The sequence below is a fragment of the Chelonia mydas genome, chromosome 1 (genome assembly GCF_015237465.2).
Source record: "Chelonia mydas isolate rCheMyd1 chromosome 1, rCheMyd1.pri.v2, whole genome shotgun sequence".
Lineage (NCBI taxonomy): Eukaryota > Metazoa > Chordata > Testudines > Cheloniidae > Chelonia > Chelonia mydas.
In genome coordinates this window covers 245,562,695-245,578,443 of record NC_057849.1, presented here as the reverse complement: position 1 = coordinate 245,578,443, position 15,749 = coordinate 245,562,695, and the positions used below count along the sequence as shown (strand labels likewise).

At 44.7% G+C, this 15,749-nt stretch overlaps 2 protein-coding genes across 6 annotated transcripts in view; both read right to left on the bottom strand.

Annotated features, from left to right (window-relative positions):
• The window catches only part of BRAF (B-Raf proto-oncogene, serine/threonine kinase), a 135,417-nt gene extending 128,162 nt beyond the window's left edge, over positions 1-7,255 (bottom strand). Inside the window, exons 1-2 of the mRNA XM_037879076.2 lie at positions 7,074-7,255; positions 5,404-5,451 (exon numbers count right to left, since the gene is read on the bottom strand). The gene's annotated coding sequence lies outside the window, so the exon portion shown is untranslated. The remainder of the gene's footprint in view (positions 1-5,403; positions 5,452-7,073) is intronic.
• A 2,182-nt stretch (positions 7,256-9,437) lies between these two features.
• MRPS33 (mitochondrial ribosomal protein S33) lies at positions 9,438-15,328 on the bottom strand. Of its 5 annotated transcripts, none has more exons than XM_037878995.2 (3): positions 15,066-15,225; positions 10,948-11,203; positions 9,438-9,901 (listed from the first exon to the last, which is right to left on the bottom strand). In XM_037878995.2, the coding sequence occupies exons 2-3, from the start codon at positions 11,160-11,162 to the stop codon at positions 9,796-9,798; spliced, it is 321 nt and encodes a 106-aa protein (XP_037734923.1). In that variant the 5' UTR covers positions 11,163-11,203; positions 15,066-15,225; the 3' UTR covers positions 9,438-9,795. The 5 variants fall into 5 exon arrangements, with proteins under 5 accessions (XP_037734923.1, XP_037734935.1, XP_007072359.1 ...); XM_037879007.2 differs by having other exon boundaries at positions 10,948-11,164; positions 15,066-15,221; XM_007072297.3 differs by lacking the exon at positions 15,066-15,225 and adding an exon at positions 12,797-12,928.
• Positions 15,329-15,749: the final 421 nt, after the last annotated feature.

Genomic DNA, 15,749 nt, shown 5'->3' with positions numbered 1-15,749 from the left:
CATCTATACTCAGAAGTCATTATTATTTATTATAAAGAGAGCTTTTATTTCATGGCATGTTGGACTTAACTAGCAGTTTGATTTTGACAGGATACAGAGAGAATTTATACCTGGGCCTTGGTCAATACCAGGCAATAGAGCAGTGTCTTGAAAAATGACACACTGTATAAGCAGGGTGGCTAAGAGTAGAAACAAGCCAAGAGGCTATGGAGTGCTACTTTCCAGCAGTCAATAATGACTGCAAGATTCTCATGCTTTTGGTTGATATTTTGTATTTTATTTGTTAAAGTGTGAATTTAGTGTTTGTGAACAGTGCTAGACTGAAAGTCCATCCATTGCCTTTTGTCTGAGTATTATTATCATAGTGCCTATTTTGATTGTAAGCACTTTCAAGCAGGGCTGGGGAAGAGACTGTTTTTTTCTTCTGTGTTTGCAGAGTGCCTAGCACAGTGGGGTCCTGCTCCATAACTGGAGCTCCTCAGTGCTATGATAAGATCAATAGTAATAAAAACAGACACAGAACAGCCCAGCAGCAGCAACATGAGCTTCCCCATGCTGCACCATCTTTTGGGTAATAGGATAGATCAGTCTCCACTTGGATTCAGCCTTTGGTCTTTCTCCTACGCCAGTTGCGATCATGGTTATTGACATGAACACGAGCCTGCAGAGAATATCAACTCACTTCATGCAGATTGCTGAACAGCCCTCAGATGCTAATAGCTTTTGGTCACTATTGACCCAAGCTAGATTTGTCGTGGCAACAGAAAAGGTTCTATGGCCCATTACCAATCTCTCTGAACCATCCCATGTCCCTGTTTCATTTAGGGAACTATGGCAGCCTTACTGTTGAATTTCTTGGCAGTTGGTTTGTGTGCCATTGATTATTTAAGCAGTCTTCAGTATGATGTTAACTTTTTCAGTTCACATTAGCTACATGTAATTCAACTACTGCCCTTAAAGAATTGAGACTTATTTCCAGAGACCGCTTCTGCATTTTTTGGTAAGTGGTGCACTTAGGTGAAGAAATATCCATTCAGGCACATCCCATCTTTGTTTATACATGTTCTTGGTAATGCTTTTAAAAATGTAACCTATGATTCAATCTGCTGAAAACAAAATAAGTCCTCAGGTCAGCAGTGTACTTAAATACATTTTTAAGTTGATCCCTTTTCACTAAATGCTTAAAATTAAGCACTTGGTTAATGCTTTGCTGAACTGGGGCCTAATATGCATTAGCCTATGCTGAATCAGGTATACAAAGATTCTCCAGGGACTAAAACCTAAGGTCCTCACTAAGTATTTACTTAGACCCAGCTTCACAAAGGGATTTAGGAGTCACAACACCTAACTTTTAGGTGCCTAGAAAAATCGCTGGAACAATAATGGAATCCACAAAACCTGATTTAGTTGCCTAGGCTCCCTATACAAGGAATAGGGAGATAGACACATTAAAATATAATCCACAAAAGCCAGCATACTAGGTGGGGAGCTGCCTAAACTAGCCAATGGGAGATGCCAACAAGAGGGTTGTGTCCTTAGCCCCACCCCTCTCAGTGTTAAGTACCTAAGTCAGGGCTGCAGGGAGACAGATATCTACCTCAGTGCTATGAGCTGGGTTAAACTTTGTTATGGGTTGAGCTAAAACATGGTTGAAACTCATGTGTGAATGTGCCCTTCACTTAAGATAGCAGTAGAGTGCAGTTAAGGGGCCACATCTAAAACAAGGCATAATGGAGTCTGCCCAGAAACTAGCACCATTTGGGCAGAGGGTTTCTCTGTGGGTTGTTCTGACCAGTTGGGTGTCTGCAGGTATGGGGAAAAAAGTACAGGTGGGCAAACAGACAAGAAACTGGCAGAGACTTAGAGGCAATGAAAAAAAAAAAAAACAAGCAGGAGCCTATAAACACAGCATGACCTTGGGAGAAGCCCAGACAGAGCTCTGGGGTCTGGTGCTGGCTAAAGAGGCTTGGGGCTGTAAGCAAAGCAGCTATCCCTTGTTCTTGGTTTCTCCTGCATTTGGACAAGCAGGACTTTAAATAAACAATAGCATCAAAAAATACCAGACTTCATCAATTTCTACTCCCATGTGGAGCACCCCAAGAGCCCCTAACTCTGATTAGCTGTTTGGGTTGAAAAAGGACAACATGTGCTTGTGATCTACAGCTGAGAACCCTCTCATGGAGTCAGGTGTCTAAGCCATTTTTTGTGAGAATAGGTGATATAGTTGGAGCTGGAAGCGGTGCCTCCCTTATAACTTGGTAGTCCAGTGGTTAGAGATCTCACCTGTGTTAGGGCAGACCCAGGTTCTAGTCCCCCTGTGCCGGATGGGAAGAAAGGATTTAAACAGGGGTCTTCCACCTCTCAGGAGGCTGCTTTAACTACTGGGGTCTGGGTGATTCTGATAGGGGTTGAGAAGAATCTCTCCTGTTGATGCTCCTCCGCTTTGGAGAAATACCTAAATAGTCATGGGGCCAGAGAGTGAAAGAATGACTCTATAGTCTGTGATTGGGGAACAGAGGGGGGAAGTAGGAGACCCAGGATCCAGCCCCCCTGCTCCAATGAGTCTGTACTTCATTATGTACAGTGGAACAGCTTCAAGAGGCAAGACAGAGGGAGAATTCTACGCCCACATCATAATATCCAGTAGCTCAGTGGTTAGGGCACTCATGAGAGGTGTGAGACCCCTGTTCTCTCCCCAGCAGCCAGAGGGAGGAATTGAACTTCGGTCTCCCACATCTTGGTTGAGTGCTGTAACCAGTGGGCTAAAAGTTATAGGGGATACACCTCCTCCTCAATTCTGAATGGGGCTCAAGCCAGTAGGCAGCCTCCGAGCACACCTACCAGCTCAGGCCCCACAGGAAAGATAGTTCATGGATCACACTGGGACTTAGGTGGGACAGGAGACAAGCATCCAGATGCCTAGATTTCAGAGTAGCAGCCATGTTAGTCTGCATCCGCAAAAAGAACAGGAGTACTTGTGGCACCTTAGAGACTAAAATTTATTTGAGCATAAGCTTTTGTGGGCTACAGCCCACTTCATCGGATGCATAGAATGGAACATATAGTAAGAAGATATATATATACACATACAGAGAACATGAAAAGGTAGAAGTAGCCATACCAACTGTAAAAGGCTAATTAATTAAGATGAGCGATTATCAGCAGGAGAAAAAAACATTTGTAGTGATAATCAAGATGGCCCATTTAGACAGTTGGCAAGAAGGTGTCAGGATACTTAACATGGGGAAATAGAGTCAATATGTGTAATGCCTAGAGTGAGGCACTCTACACATGGCTGGAGGCAGAAAAGTAGGCACCTAGGGAACTTTTAGTGAATGTTTAGGGGCCACACGAATTTGGGCACCTACAGAGTTAGGCAGCAGCTGAAAGTGAGTTTTGTGGATCACAGTCACACCTAAAGCTGGGGTTTAGGTCCCTGCATCCCTTTATGAATCTGGACCTCAGTTCTTATGCAGGTATTAGTCTAAATTAAATCAGTGGGTCAGCATTTAAAAAATAAAATAAAAAAATCAGGCCACTTCTTTAATTGCTTGAATATAAAGCCTAACTTAAGTCACCCACTTCTGAAATCTTGGCCTGAGCAACCCTATCAATCTGTATCCAGGCAAGAATTGTAACGAAACACTAGGTTCCTTATATGTTTACTTTTACCTTTGCTGCAAAAGAAGTGTTGCAGCTGTGTCAAGTTTCTTCGTTTTTTCCAGACTGAATACATTCTGCTTCTGATACTGCTAAAAGGTCTATGTACTGAAAAAGCCCAGAAGACAAGCAACATAGGAGAATGGGGCATACCCACTGAACTCCATCAAATATTTACAAATGGGTTTAAGAGCAGTGGGATGAAGTAAAGAACTTTCAGATTTAGACAAAACACCATAATGGATATAAGGTCCTCCCCCATTTCTTATCCCTTGGAGAGGTTTGTTTTCATAGACTCATAGCAGCTAGAGATGCTAGCACATCTCCCCTCCCCCACAGCATAGACTTGCTCCCTACACTGTATTTTACAAAGCTTTGTCCAGTCTAGCTTTGAATGAATGGCTCAAGCCAAGGAGGTGTAATCTACTTCTTTTAGGAGCCCAATCCACAGTCCACTACATAACCACCTTGGAAAGTTTCCCCCACTATTCAGCCTAAATTATCCTTCTCAATTTCATTAAACAGTTAATACTTGTAGAGTACTAAGATTCAGCAGTGGCAGCAGAATCAGCAACCCGTTAGTCCTATTTATATCCCCTTAGACAATTCTAAACAATCCCTCAGCTGCATTGATGTTTAGAAGCTTCAAATATTTATAAACAATTATGTCTCTATTTAGTTAGCATTTAACCACATGGCTCGTTTTATTCTATGATCATAAATTAATCCTTTTGGGACTAATAATTTTTAGTCCTCTCCCCCCCCCCCCCCCCCCCCCCCCCCCCGAGTATTCCCCAACACAGATTGGTTTTGAAGGAGGCAAGAAAGTGCACAGGGAGCAGGAAATGAGATATATGGCTGTGCAACCTTTACACGTCCTCTTCCACCAAGCTGATCTGTCCCCGAAAGATCAGTCTTAAGGCTCTGGCCCAAGATGTACCTACCTAGTCTAATTCTGGCCTAATATAAAAACTACAAAGGTTATGTAAACCATTTGTTTTAATTTACTCCTCCATTCTTACTAAGTCTTGTTTTTAATTAGACCCTTGAGTCTAAGGCTGTTATAAACGAATTTCATGCAAGTAGTTTTGGAGACATGAAACAGCCTCCAACCCCTAGAAGATGTTGCACAGGAAGAGTGCCTGCCCTTACACTTGGGATTCTCAGTCAAGAGGGCACAGGCCAAACCTTCTCTTTACTGCCTAAAAAGAAGGGCGTATTTTTTACCTCAGGGTAACTAACACACAAGCTAGCCTGAGGTACAAACACAGTGAAGACAAGGCTTTAATTTACCACAAGGTAAACTACGTGAGGTCAACCCTCTACCCGTGCCTGGGTTTGATCTTGCCTAATTTATCTCATGGTAAAAAAGTGCTTTGTTTTCACGGTGTTTTCATGTTGGGATTGCTCACAAGTAATAGCTGCCTGGAGGAGGACTTTTTTTTTTTTAAGACCTTTTTTTAGTAGGGAAGACAAGGCTTCAGAGATGTTCTCTGATAAGCTGTGTTGCTTGGAGGGCTCCAATCCAAGAGCTGTACAAGAAGTGTCCAATGACCACACACGGGAATAGAATTCTGAGGCTAACGTGACATTCCCTCCACATTTTGTGTTTAAAAAAAAAAGTATGCAAAACTGTCTTAACTCAAATCACTAAGGGAATGTGTGTTTACACTTAAAAGTTGCAGATACATTTACCATTTAAAACAAAATGTTTGAAAATCACCTCCCTCCGTCCCCACTTACCAATTAAGTCCAGAGTGAGCAGCTACTGGAAGGGAACATCTCGAACACCTAAAGCAGAACAGTGAATGCAGAGTGCCATACAGCTTGTTTCAGGTGTTACTGGTGTCATCAACTCTTGTGTGAAAAGAATTACTCTGAAATCAGGTTTTGAAGTATATTTTCCATTGTACGTTGTGGATTTGCTCCCATTACAGCCACCATAGCCAGCCATTGGCAGAGGTGCACAAGTGCAGGCCCTAGTGTAGACAGGCAAAGCTGCTATTTGCACAAGTAGGAGCTTACCTCTGCTTTGAGTGGGACATACTCTACCAGTGCAGGTAGCATCTTAACTTCAAAACACTTCTATGGGGTAGGTAAACATTCCAATTTATAGATGGGAAAACTGACGCACAATGACACAGAATAAACAGCAACTCACTGGCGGAACTAGGGACATATTCCAGATCTCCAGCTACCCAATTCTGCACTCAAACTAGTAGAACAGAATACACTCCCCCCCCCCACCCCCCGCAGCCAGGTGAATTATTTTAAATTTAACATTTATCATGAATGATGCACACATGCCTAGGGTGTGAAAAAAGTTATACTTGTTCTTTTCCCCCCTCTACTATCACTGTCATAGTAATATACAAGTTATTAATAATCAATTTGCACCACATTTTCAGTAAGTGGTGCTAGTCATGGCTACACTCACAATAGTATTTAACTTCTTCACTGTTTCCAAAAGAAACCTGCATTTATTAAACTATAATAGGAGGCTGCATGATACGTAAAGATAGACAACACTGGATCCCATAAGGTAGGGCTGTGCCAGGTCAATTATTTTGCTCAAAGAAAGTCCTCAGTGTATCTCTGTCAAAGGGGATACTTGCCCTGTTGTGCCGTCTTCTAGCCAAATATGGTTCGACAGCACCCTGCCTCAATTTCTCCTTCACTCAGGGCCCCTTAAAAAGTCCACATAGGCCGGATATTCAAAACATTCCCCCCCTCTGATTTGTTAAGTCCTACATGAAGTCTTTCAAAAGAAAGCTCAAACATACAAAGTCTTCACCCTGATTTCAGCTGGGCTCTGTCCCTCCTCCCTGAGGATCTTTCCTTCCTTTAAGTTCATTTCATTCACTCCCATCTAAAGCTAGACACTGCTCTTCCTCCCTGAGGGTCTGTGTCTCAGCACCTCTTAACTAGTTTGGCCTTCCCTACAAGCTCTCCCAGCTGGTGCTTTTCCCCTGCTGACTCAGCAGCCTTCTTACTAGCTGCAGTTTCAACAGGCATCTGCCAGCCACCTGCAGCTGTCTCCCGCCTCCCAAGGCCCAGTTGCTTTCCCGTAAACACTATTGAGCAGCAGGTAATCAGTCCAGGTGCACTGGATCCTGCTCCCTTTTAGAGGGGCAAGTCACCCTGTTACTTGTTTGTATCCTAATGAGAGAGTAAGTTTTAAAGAGCCTCATGAATCCTATTTTAGAACATTGCTACCCTTAAAAATACAGTATTAACTCAAGGTTGCTGTTACTGTCATAATATACAAATGCATTCAAAAGATCAAGGCTGGATTTTCAGATATAGAGAAACATATTTCTTTATACTTTGTAATGTTTTGCTAGATATCAATTTCACACTTCCTCTGACAGTCATGCCTCACTTGTAATAAACCGTGACACTGACCCTCTTACCTTGTGATATAAATTGCCCAAGATACCTCGATAAACCTGTTCAGGATACAGATGAAAGCTGACATTGGCTTGCAGGTCCTTATTTAAAGGTCAATGAACTGAGTTTGTCACCATCAAGAGTTGGAGCATAGGTGTAACATTATTTCAGGTGCACTCAGCCTCCATGTCATCTAAATATCAAAGTAAGGTAATTCCACTGTAAAAACAACTGTAGATCTAAAGTCTAAGGTTATACAAGGGGGAAGCACATTGTAATAAAAAAACCTGCAGCATCCAGTCGCATACCCTGCCTCAGCTGACTCCGCCTCACAGGGTGGCTGCAGGCCTAAAAAATGCAAAGTAGACATTCTGGCTCAGGCTGGAGCCCAGTTTTTGAGACCCACTCCCTCACAGGGTTTTAGAGGCCAGGCACCTGAGTCCAAACATCTCCACTGCAATTTTTAGCCCCAAAAGCGCTTGTCAGCTGATCTGGGCCAGCTGTGGCCAAGTCACAGTTCTTATATTGCAGTGTAGAGAATCTTAGAATCTCTCTTTCTCAGCTCTCCATCTGTAAAATGAGGATAGTTACACTTCCCTACCGAACGGGGGCACTGTGAGGATAAATGTATTAATCATTATGAGGTACTCTGATACTACAGTAAAGAGGACCATATAAATATTTCAGATAGATAAAGCCCCTTTACAATAAGAGAGATGGGGCTGCTGGGAGGTGATTTCTGGGGGAAATCTATGCCTTTGAAATTCACTGCCCTGCAGTTTCAGTTCATAGCCTAAGTTTATTATTCAGGGCATGTTGCAAGAACCATCTCTTCTCTCTGCCCTGCAAGGAGTTGGGAATCGGGGTGATTGAGAGGAGGGTAGTGGTTGTTTGCGTGTAAGTGCTGGAGTTGGTTTATTATTTTTTAGACATTTGCCAAAGGTGGCCAGAATTTGTGATGGGTGCTCATTTGCATACTGAAGTATGAATTGGAAAAAATATTACATAATTTATTAGTGGAGATTTTTAAATGCTCAAAAGTCTAGAAACGAAGTTAAAGTCTCCTCTCCAACTGTATCTCAGCACTCTAAACACACATACAGTGAGTGAGTGAGTGAGAGAGAGAGAGAAAACCTAGTTGATTACTGTTTGCCAGGGAAGACACCATAAAATAAGGATTAACTAACATAAGATACATAGAAAATCTCATGTACTGGAATACTAAACACTAGAGCTGCATAAGGAGTGGATGGTAAGCTCCAGAAGCCATATTTTTGATTGTCTATATAAAACCTCATCCCTAACATGACCATGAATGCATAGACCCACACACGAATTTCTACTGGGTATCTCCAGTTGGAGCATACCTATCAAGTTACCCCCATTCTCAAGTTCATGTGGTATAGATACACAGGGAAGAGTACACCCCCCTGATGATTTTTACATTCAGCGTGTCTGTATGTTCCAGGGTATGCAGAAGATGTTTATTTCAGTAGGTGCCTCTGGAGTCTGAAGGCTTGCTACGTACTACATTCTCCCCCATCATGCACACAAGCCTTTTAACTTGGCCCTCTCCTGCTAATTCACTTGCCACATCCAGGAAGGCAGCCAAGGGAGTACTGTTAGCAGTACATTGTGCAAGTGGGGAAAGAGCTGTGCCTATAGGCTTGGAAGAGAGGGCATCAGCATTAAAGTGGGAAGAGGGCCAGAAAGGTACACCTAAAACACAGGGAGCAGGAGGAACAGATGTGGATGTATCTTCTGTTGCTGCACCCACGTAAAGGGAACAAATAGACAGGAAGACAGACAAAAGAAGGGTAAGGAGACACATAGTTGTGAATATGGATAACGCTGCAGGAGCCTAGATATAAAGGTACCCCCAATATCAATGAACTTGAGTTAATTTCCTTCTGGAATAATACATACATGTCCTTACAGACAAACAAACATCCTTGTCTGATCTCCTTTTGGAGTAATACATATTTAACAATAATTCATTTGGTAGGGACCAGAACTTGGAAGCAATTTAGAATCCTCACACCACAACTTCTATCATCTGTAGATCTAATTACACACAGTACAATGAGAGTGCTGTGGGCAGGGAGGAGACCAGGAAGTGCCCTCCAGTGCATAATGCAAATGAACTGTTTCTAGAATTAAATAAAAGCAACCACCAAGGTAAAGGGTAGGGTGGGTAAAGCTGCATGCATTATAAATTGATGTTCCAGGCTACACAGTAGCAGAAGGCATCATTCTTACTGAGTCTGAACCAAACAGCACTGGGATCAATACAAAGAAGTAAAACATACTTAATGAATAAAAAGATAGAACATGTAGTATTTTGGCGAAAGTGAAAAGCCAAAGAAATAAGGACTGAAAGCAGCAGATGTGAATACCAAAAATGTAGACTGGTTTTTTATTGCTGACTCAGGTAGAAAAGGGCTCCAATAGCAATTGAAACCCAAATAATCATCATCATGGGTGCTGGAACATACTGAATGATTCCCATACATACAGTCACTGGTGGAAAAAAAAAATCATCCCCCAAAAACCTGAGTGCTCAAGGACGCCTAGTAAAAACAGAGTTCAATTCAGAGTTTAATATCTGACAGACTGCTTACACCCCTTCCCCACTGCAGCCAGGAACTCAGCTGCATGCAAAGCCACCTCTGGCTGGGAAGAAAGGGATAGGGTTGCTTTTACTCTGACATTTCCAAAGTAGTCTGTTGCATTTCCAAAGTAGCTCTATTTCTTCTTGGTAGCTCTCTTTCCTTCTCCTTTCTTGGGTTTTCCTTTACCACGGAGCTTTTTCAGCCGTCTCATCTCTTCCTTAAAATCTTGATGTTCATCTCTGGATGGAGGAAAGAGAGGGAAGAGGGTTAAATTTAACTTCTTCCAAAAGAACAAGAGTGCAGTGGGTTCTGGCGGCCAATACTTCCCACTCAGAATGGTAGATTCCCACCTCGAAGAATGGAGAGATGTACATTAAACAAGATGAGAACTAAACTAAATATTATACAATATGTACACTATCCTAGTGTGTTTTACATCAAGAGGAAAACAAAACAATAACATCATGATATTTTGCATTACAGCAGCACCTTCCATTCAAGAATCTCAAAGTACTTAACAGAAATTAAGGAATGAAGCCTATCACCAACATGTGAGATAGTGTTATTCTATTTTAGCTTCTGTTCTGCAGACAGACATCACACTCATCATTCATCAGATTTGCAAAGCACTGTTTTCTTAATGGATAAGGCCCCTGCCCCAAACAGCTAGAACAAGGGTTCTCAAACTTTTATTGCACCACGACCCCCTTCTGATAACAAAAATTATCACACAAACCTGGGGGAAGGGAGACTACGACAAAGCCTGAGCCCACGTGAGCCCTGCCGCCTCTGGGCGGGGGTGGGGGGGGGACAAAGCCAAAAGCCCAGGCTGAAACCTGTGCTCAGGTTTCAGTTTTGGGCCCGGGCCGCCCCAGCAAGTCTAATGTCAGCCCTGGCAACCCCATTAAAACAGGGTCGTGATCCACTTTGGAGTCCCGACCCACAGTTTGAGAACCGCTGAGCTAGAAAAAGCAAGTCCCACATTGACATGTGATTGCTTAACTACACCCATTGGTCTATGAACTCTTGCCCACAAAAAAGGTTCAGTGCATCCAAATAGGAAAAACTACATGAATAACCAGCTCACATTTTACTCTATTCTTCCCACACCAAGCACAGCAAAAAAGTGCACAGCAAAAAAGTGCTTCTTCTATTCGGACTGTCTGTCTTCTGATCTGCACCATTTTAATAGTGCTGCTGCTGCTTTAACACAACCCTAATAAAATCCACAACTCCTTGTTGCCCAGTCCATTCCCCCACCCCCCACATTACACACATGGATCACCTGTAGAGGCCAAAGAAGCGGAGTTTCTTCATGAGGGCGAAGTAGGTGTTGTGAGGGGGATAGTAATCGTAGACCTCCTTCTGTTTGGCAAGGGGCTGCTCGCTGAACAGCTTCACTACTTTCATGGACTTATTGTCTGTTGGCCTGACAACTTCTCCAAATATCCGGGCACTCAGGCGGGCCATCCGCAAGGCATAATTGGAAAGAGCAGACATCTCTGGGCAAAGAATGGACACGCACACATATACACACTTCCCTACAGAAGGAAGAGGAAAAACTGCAGCTCTTTGAGATGTTCCAGGATCCCAAGCATTTGCCAGTATGATCCTTCTTCCACCCTCAAATCACACTTGTAATTCACACAGGATGAGGGCATCATGCTTGAGGCTGCATTTCTCACTGCAACACAGCTAATGCCAATGTCATTGGCATAACCGTAAAACACATTAGGTATCACTTTTAGCACATCTGAGGTTTGTCATCCCAGCTCTATGTAAAATTAGTCTAATTCCTAATACTGTACACAGTTCTCCATATAGAGACATCACTTAATTTGGTAGTTTCTGCAGAGAAGCCAGGGATTAAATGGCATGAAGACTCAGGCCAAGATCCTCAAAAGGTTTTTAGGCACCCAGTTCCCATTGATGGATTCATACCTCCATTTCTTTTTCCCATTCCTCATTTCTTTGCATTTCATGCACGTCCTCCACCATGATGTTGTTTTCTGTCCGTTTTCTCGCATATCTGTCCTTTTGTTTAAAGCACCTCCCCACCTCTCTCCTCCAACTATTTCTTTTGGAAGCAAAGGAAAAGGAAAATCCAAATTTTCCACTTTTGCCTTCTCTTTTCCAAGAGAGCCAACATGTCAGCAAACTTCCCTCCGACCAAGGAGACTCCCTCCAGAGTCCCTCACTTCTGCTCCTTCACACAGCCAAATGGAATCTCTAGAATATAAGATGCTCTCAGAGTGATACTCCAAACTTTTAGCCATTACTGCTAGACCACAAGAGCAATTCTCTCTCCCCACCCTAATGATCCCTTTGATGTTTTTCTTCAGTTCTCTTCCTCTCTTCACATTTCTCCTTCCCCATTTCTTTCCTCATCTTCCTCTCTATTTAAATTTGTTCTTCCCCACAGAATAGCTCTCAAGCTGCTACTGTCCACTTAATGAACCTGACAAACCTTGTTAGTTTCACTCTACTTGCTGGGATCAATGGGGAAGCAGCTACACAAGATGAGACAAATGAAAGAGGGAGAGAAGGAAAAGATGAACCCTTTTGTCTTGCCTTCAGCAGCAGACTGCCCTCTGATACTCCTGTTTATAGCTGTCAAACCTACGGAAATAGGAATAGCACATACATAGAAGAGGATTAAATCCGCTTTTCTCTATTATTGCAGTCAGCTCCACTGGGGACACATTGTATATGAGGCACAGAGGTACAATCCTCTGCTTGGGATATTCCTGGCAATGGAGTTTCAAGCAATTTATGTCATATAGGGTTAGTGAACAAGATCATACGGGATTCCTATGACTCTGTAATGACTTCAAACCCCTTGTGCTGCCCATATCATGCCTGTCTGGTGAATGGGTGATGGTTTAAATCTCTAGAGCTGTCCACCTTCTTTCATGAGCACTAGATTGACTTTAAAGTTTAAAGTGCTTGTTTTCTTTTAAAAAGCATTTCACAACTGCATCCAGAAACCAACAACAGAATCAAGATGAGCATAAAATATTCAAGAGATGGATAAAGGCAACAGGGAAGACAATGTGTAGGACAGAGCCAAGCAGATTTAGCTAAATTAATAGGGAACATTTTGTTTAATAACATTATCTTGAAGTAAATATTACCCCACGTGGGCTTCTACATAGCGGACGAGATGGTGCACAATCGCCTCCTTAGATTTGCTCCCACTGGTGCTCAATAGCGAGACGAAACAGGGGGAGGAAGTGAATTCAGCACCCAAAGAATAATGAAGAGTTCTGGGTCAAAAGAAAATATGAGAAGAACTACAATGGGAGGGCAAGCAAAGGGTCAGAGGCTTTAAGGCAAAGCAGTGTCCTAATGTGAAAAGAGAACAGCTTTGGAACGGCTGCAGTCCAGCATCTCAGTTTATCAAAACCATGGGCTACACATGGTAGAGTTCTTAAACCTCTCCTGTGCTACTGTGGCTCTCGTTCTCCAGCAGCTAGAGAACATCACACAGCCATGCTGAATCACAGCACTGGCCCTTTCTAAACAGATATCCTGAAGTCCTGCATTTGTAGGCCAGACCTAAAAAGGAGTGTGGGATTGATTATTATTTTGCATTGGCCACCACCTTCACAGATACCAATGCATTCTGCTGTGCCACAACCAACCCTCTCCAGTCTCCCTTTTCCACTGTGCCAGGAGAGATGAAACCACTCTTAGCTCCTAGATGATGAAAGACAGCAGAATGGTGATGGGCTTTTAATTTAATAGTCCCTGTTGGGATCTTCTAAATAGCCTAATCCAAGGTTGGAGTCCGTAGCTAATCCTATCTAATCTAAGAATACCACAGAGATTAATCGAGTAAAAGTTGAAAACTCCCACAAGTGTCTGAAGAGCTAACCAAACTGGTCTCCTTGGTGACCTGAGTTTCTGTGAGAAGCAGATGGAAAGTCTGAGCCCTAGAAGGTGAAAGACTACTGATACCGCACGATGCCCCCGCCCCAAGCAGTTCTGTGCCCTGCCCTGTCTGCAGATGCTGCCCCTGCAACTCCCATTGGCCGCAGTTCCTGACCAATGGGAGCTCCGGGGGCAGCATGAGGAGCCCCCAGGCTGCCCTTATGCATAGGAGCCAGAGGAGGGACATGCCACTGCCTCCAGGAGCTGCTGCTTCCAGGAGCTGTGCGAAGCGGCCCCTGACCCAGCTCCCCAGAGGGAGCTCGAGGGCTGGATTAAATTGGCTGGCGAGCCAGCCCGCTGGCCATAGTTCGCCCACCTGTGAGCTAGTAGCACTAGGGGCTGGGCCACACTTCTGCATGACAGTGATGTTATCAAACTGACTGTTAGCAGTTTAACACTGAATGCTGTTTTCTGACAGGTTGTTTGCCCTGACCTTATCCCACTCCTTCACTGTCCTTCCCACTCCTTTTCCTCATGACTGCCACTCTTTCCATCTCCTTTGCTCCTATTAACTCCTCCCCCATATTGCCTCTCCCCCTTCCTCCACTCTGGCCCCCGCATAGTACGGTCTTTAAAAAGACCTGCAGACCACAGGATTAGTTCTCTCTTATTAATAAAATTTTTAACCTGACAGTGTGTTTAGAGATAGGCAACAATGCAAAGAGAAGGTCAGAAGAGAGCGATCCCCATCAACAATAGCTACCTGTCTCCTTCCAACAGCTTCTGATAAAATGTGAACAAATTCTTAATGTTACATTGCTGTCCATTCGAAGGGCCCTACATTATTTTCAAGTGCTTTCCATGAAGAGGAAGGACACTAGCATTCTAGGTAGGAGGCACAGTTTAGATTTTGACAAGCAAAAATAAAGGGGTTGGGTTACAGTACCAAATTAAAACAAAAATGTTCCCATTAGTTTTATTTTTAAAAAGTCAACGAAATTATATTTATTTAAATTTAAACAGTGAAACATTTCATCTCATTGCCGCATCCAGAACTCACAAGACCCTGATGGATGCCATGGCGGAGCATCAATTGCAAAAGCCTACAGTACCCATGGTGGGGACATCGCAACACGCCTCTGTGTCAACACGCCCCTGGTACAGTTCAGGGCCAATACATTCACCCCCTACACTAAGCTGTTCGTTATAGCGAGGTACAGCTGCTATCCCTCACACCACACAGACAAGCTTCTCCTCCATCCCACCCAACAGGCACAGAAACCCCCTGCACAGCAGCACTCCTCCTTCCCACATCAGAGCACACAGGAGCCCCCTCCCACAATATACACACACACAAGCCCCTCCCATCGACCACCCCTCCCCCCCAGGTACCCCTCCCGCAATATATACACGCACGAGCCCCTCCCCCCAGTACCCCCCCCCCCCCCTTGCGCACAGTCTCCTGGGCTCCCCGCTTTCCCCTTAACCAGGCCTCACAGACACCCGCCCCCACCACCACTCTGGCCTCACCTCTCCGCCCTGCCCGTCATGCAGCCGCCACTCCACCGGAAGCGTCCCTCCCGCTCAACTCTCCGGGCTGCAACGGGGAAGCCATCGAGCGGCGGTTCCCTGTAACCACCCCAACGCAAGCGGACTGAGTGAGCCGTGCGCATGCGCGCTATGAACGCCGCCCGCACGAAGCCCTTCTTCTTTGTGTGGGTGACGTCAGGGTAGGGTGGTTGTTGCCCTGCCGAGGGCGGGGGCGGGGCGCTCCGTCCCCGCGCGTGCGCGCCTGCTGCTGGATCACCTCCTCTTCTTGGGCGGGCGGCGGCTGGTTCTCACCGTCTGAGGGGGGTGTCCGGCACGGGGTTCCCTGGGAGAGGGGCGGCGGGCAGGGGGCACGCGCCCGGGGAGAGCTCTGCTAGGCAGCCGCTGCCTGCTCCTTAGGGCAGGCAGGGGGTGTTCAGTCAGCCCCCCAGGGGCTAAGGGGACGGATGCCGCGCCCCGTCTGCAGCGCCCTCGAGGCATTCATTTAGAAGGGGGCTCTTTGCACGCTGCTCAGCAGCCCTTCCCCCCGCAGGGAGCTTAGCCCCACGGCATCTACCTGCCACCCTAAGAGCTGATTCCTGAATGTCAGTAGATGCCGCGTATCTTCTGCCACTATTTTAAATAAGTGAATTACCTGCTTGGAACAACCACCTTATTAAAAGGGAT

What these genes read in the sequence shown, in the direction of transcription:
- MRPS33 (XM_043541284.1), bottom strand. An exon ending in CGCTTCTTTGGCCTCTACAG is followed by an intron (nt 9,902 to 10,947) that starts GTGATCCATGTG and finishes TCCTCCATCCAG; the next exon opens with AGATGAACATCAAGATTTTA.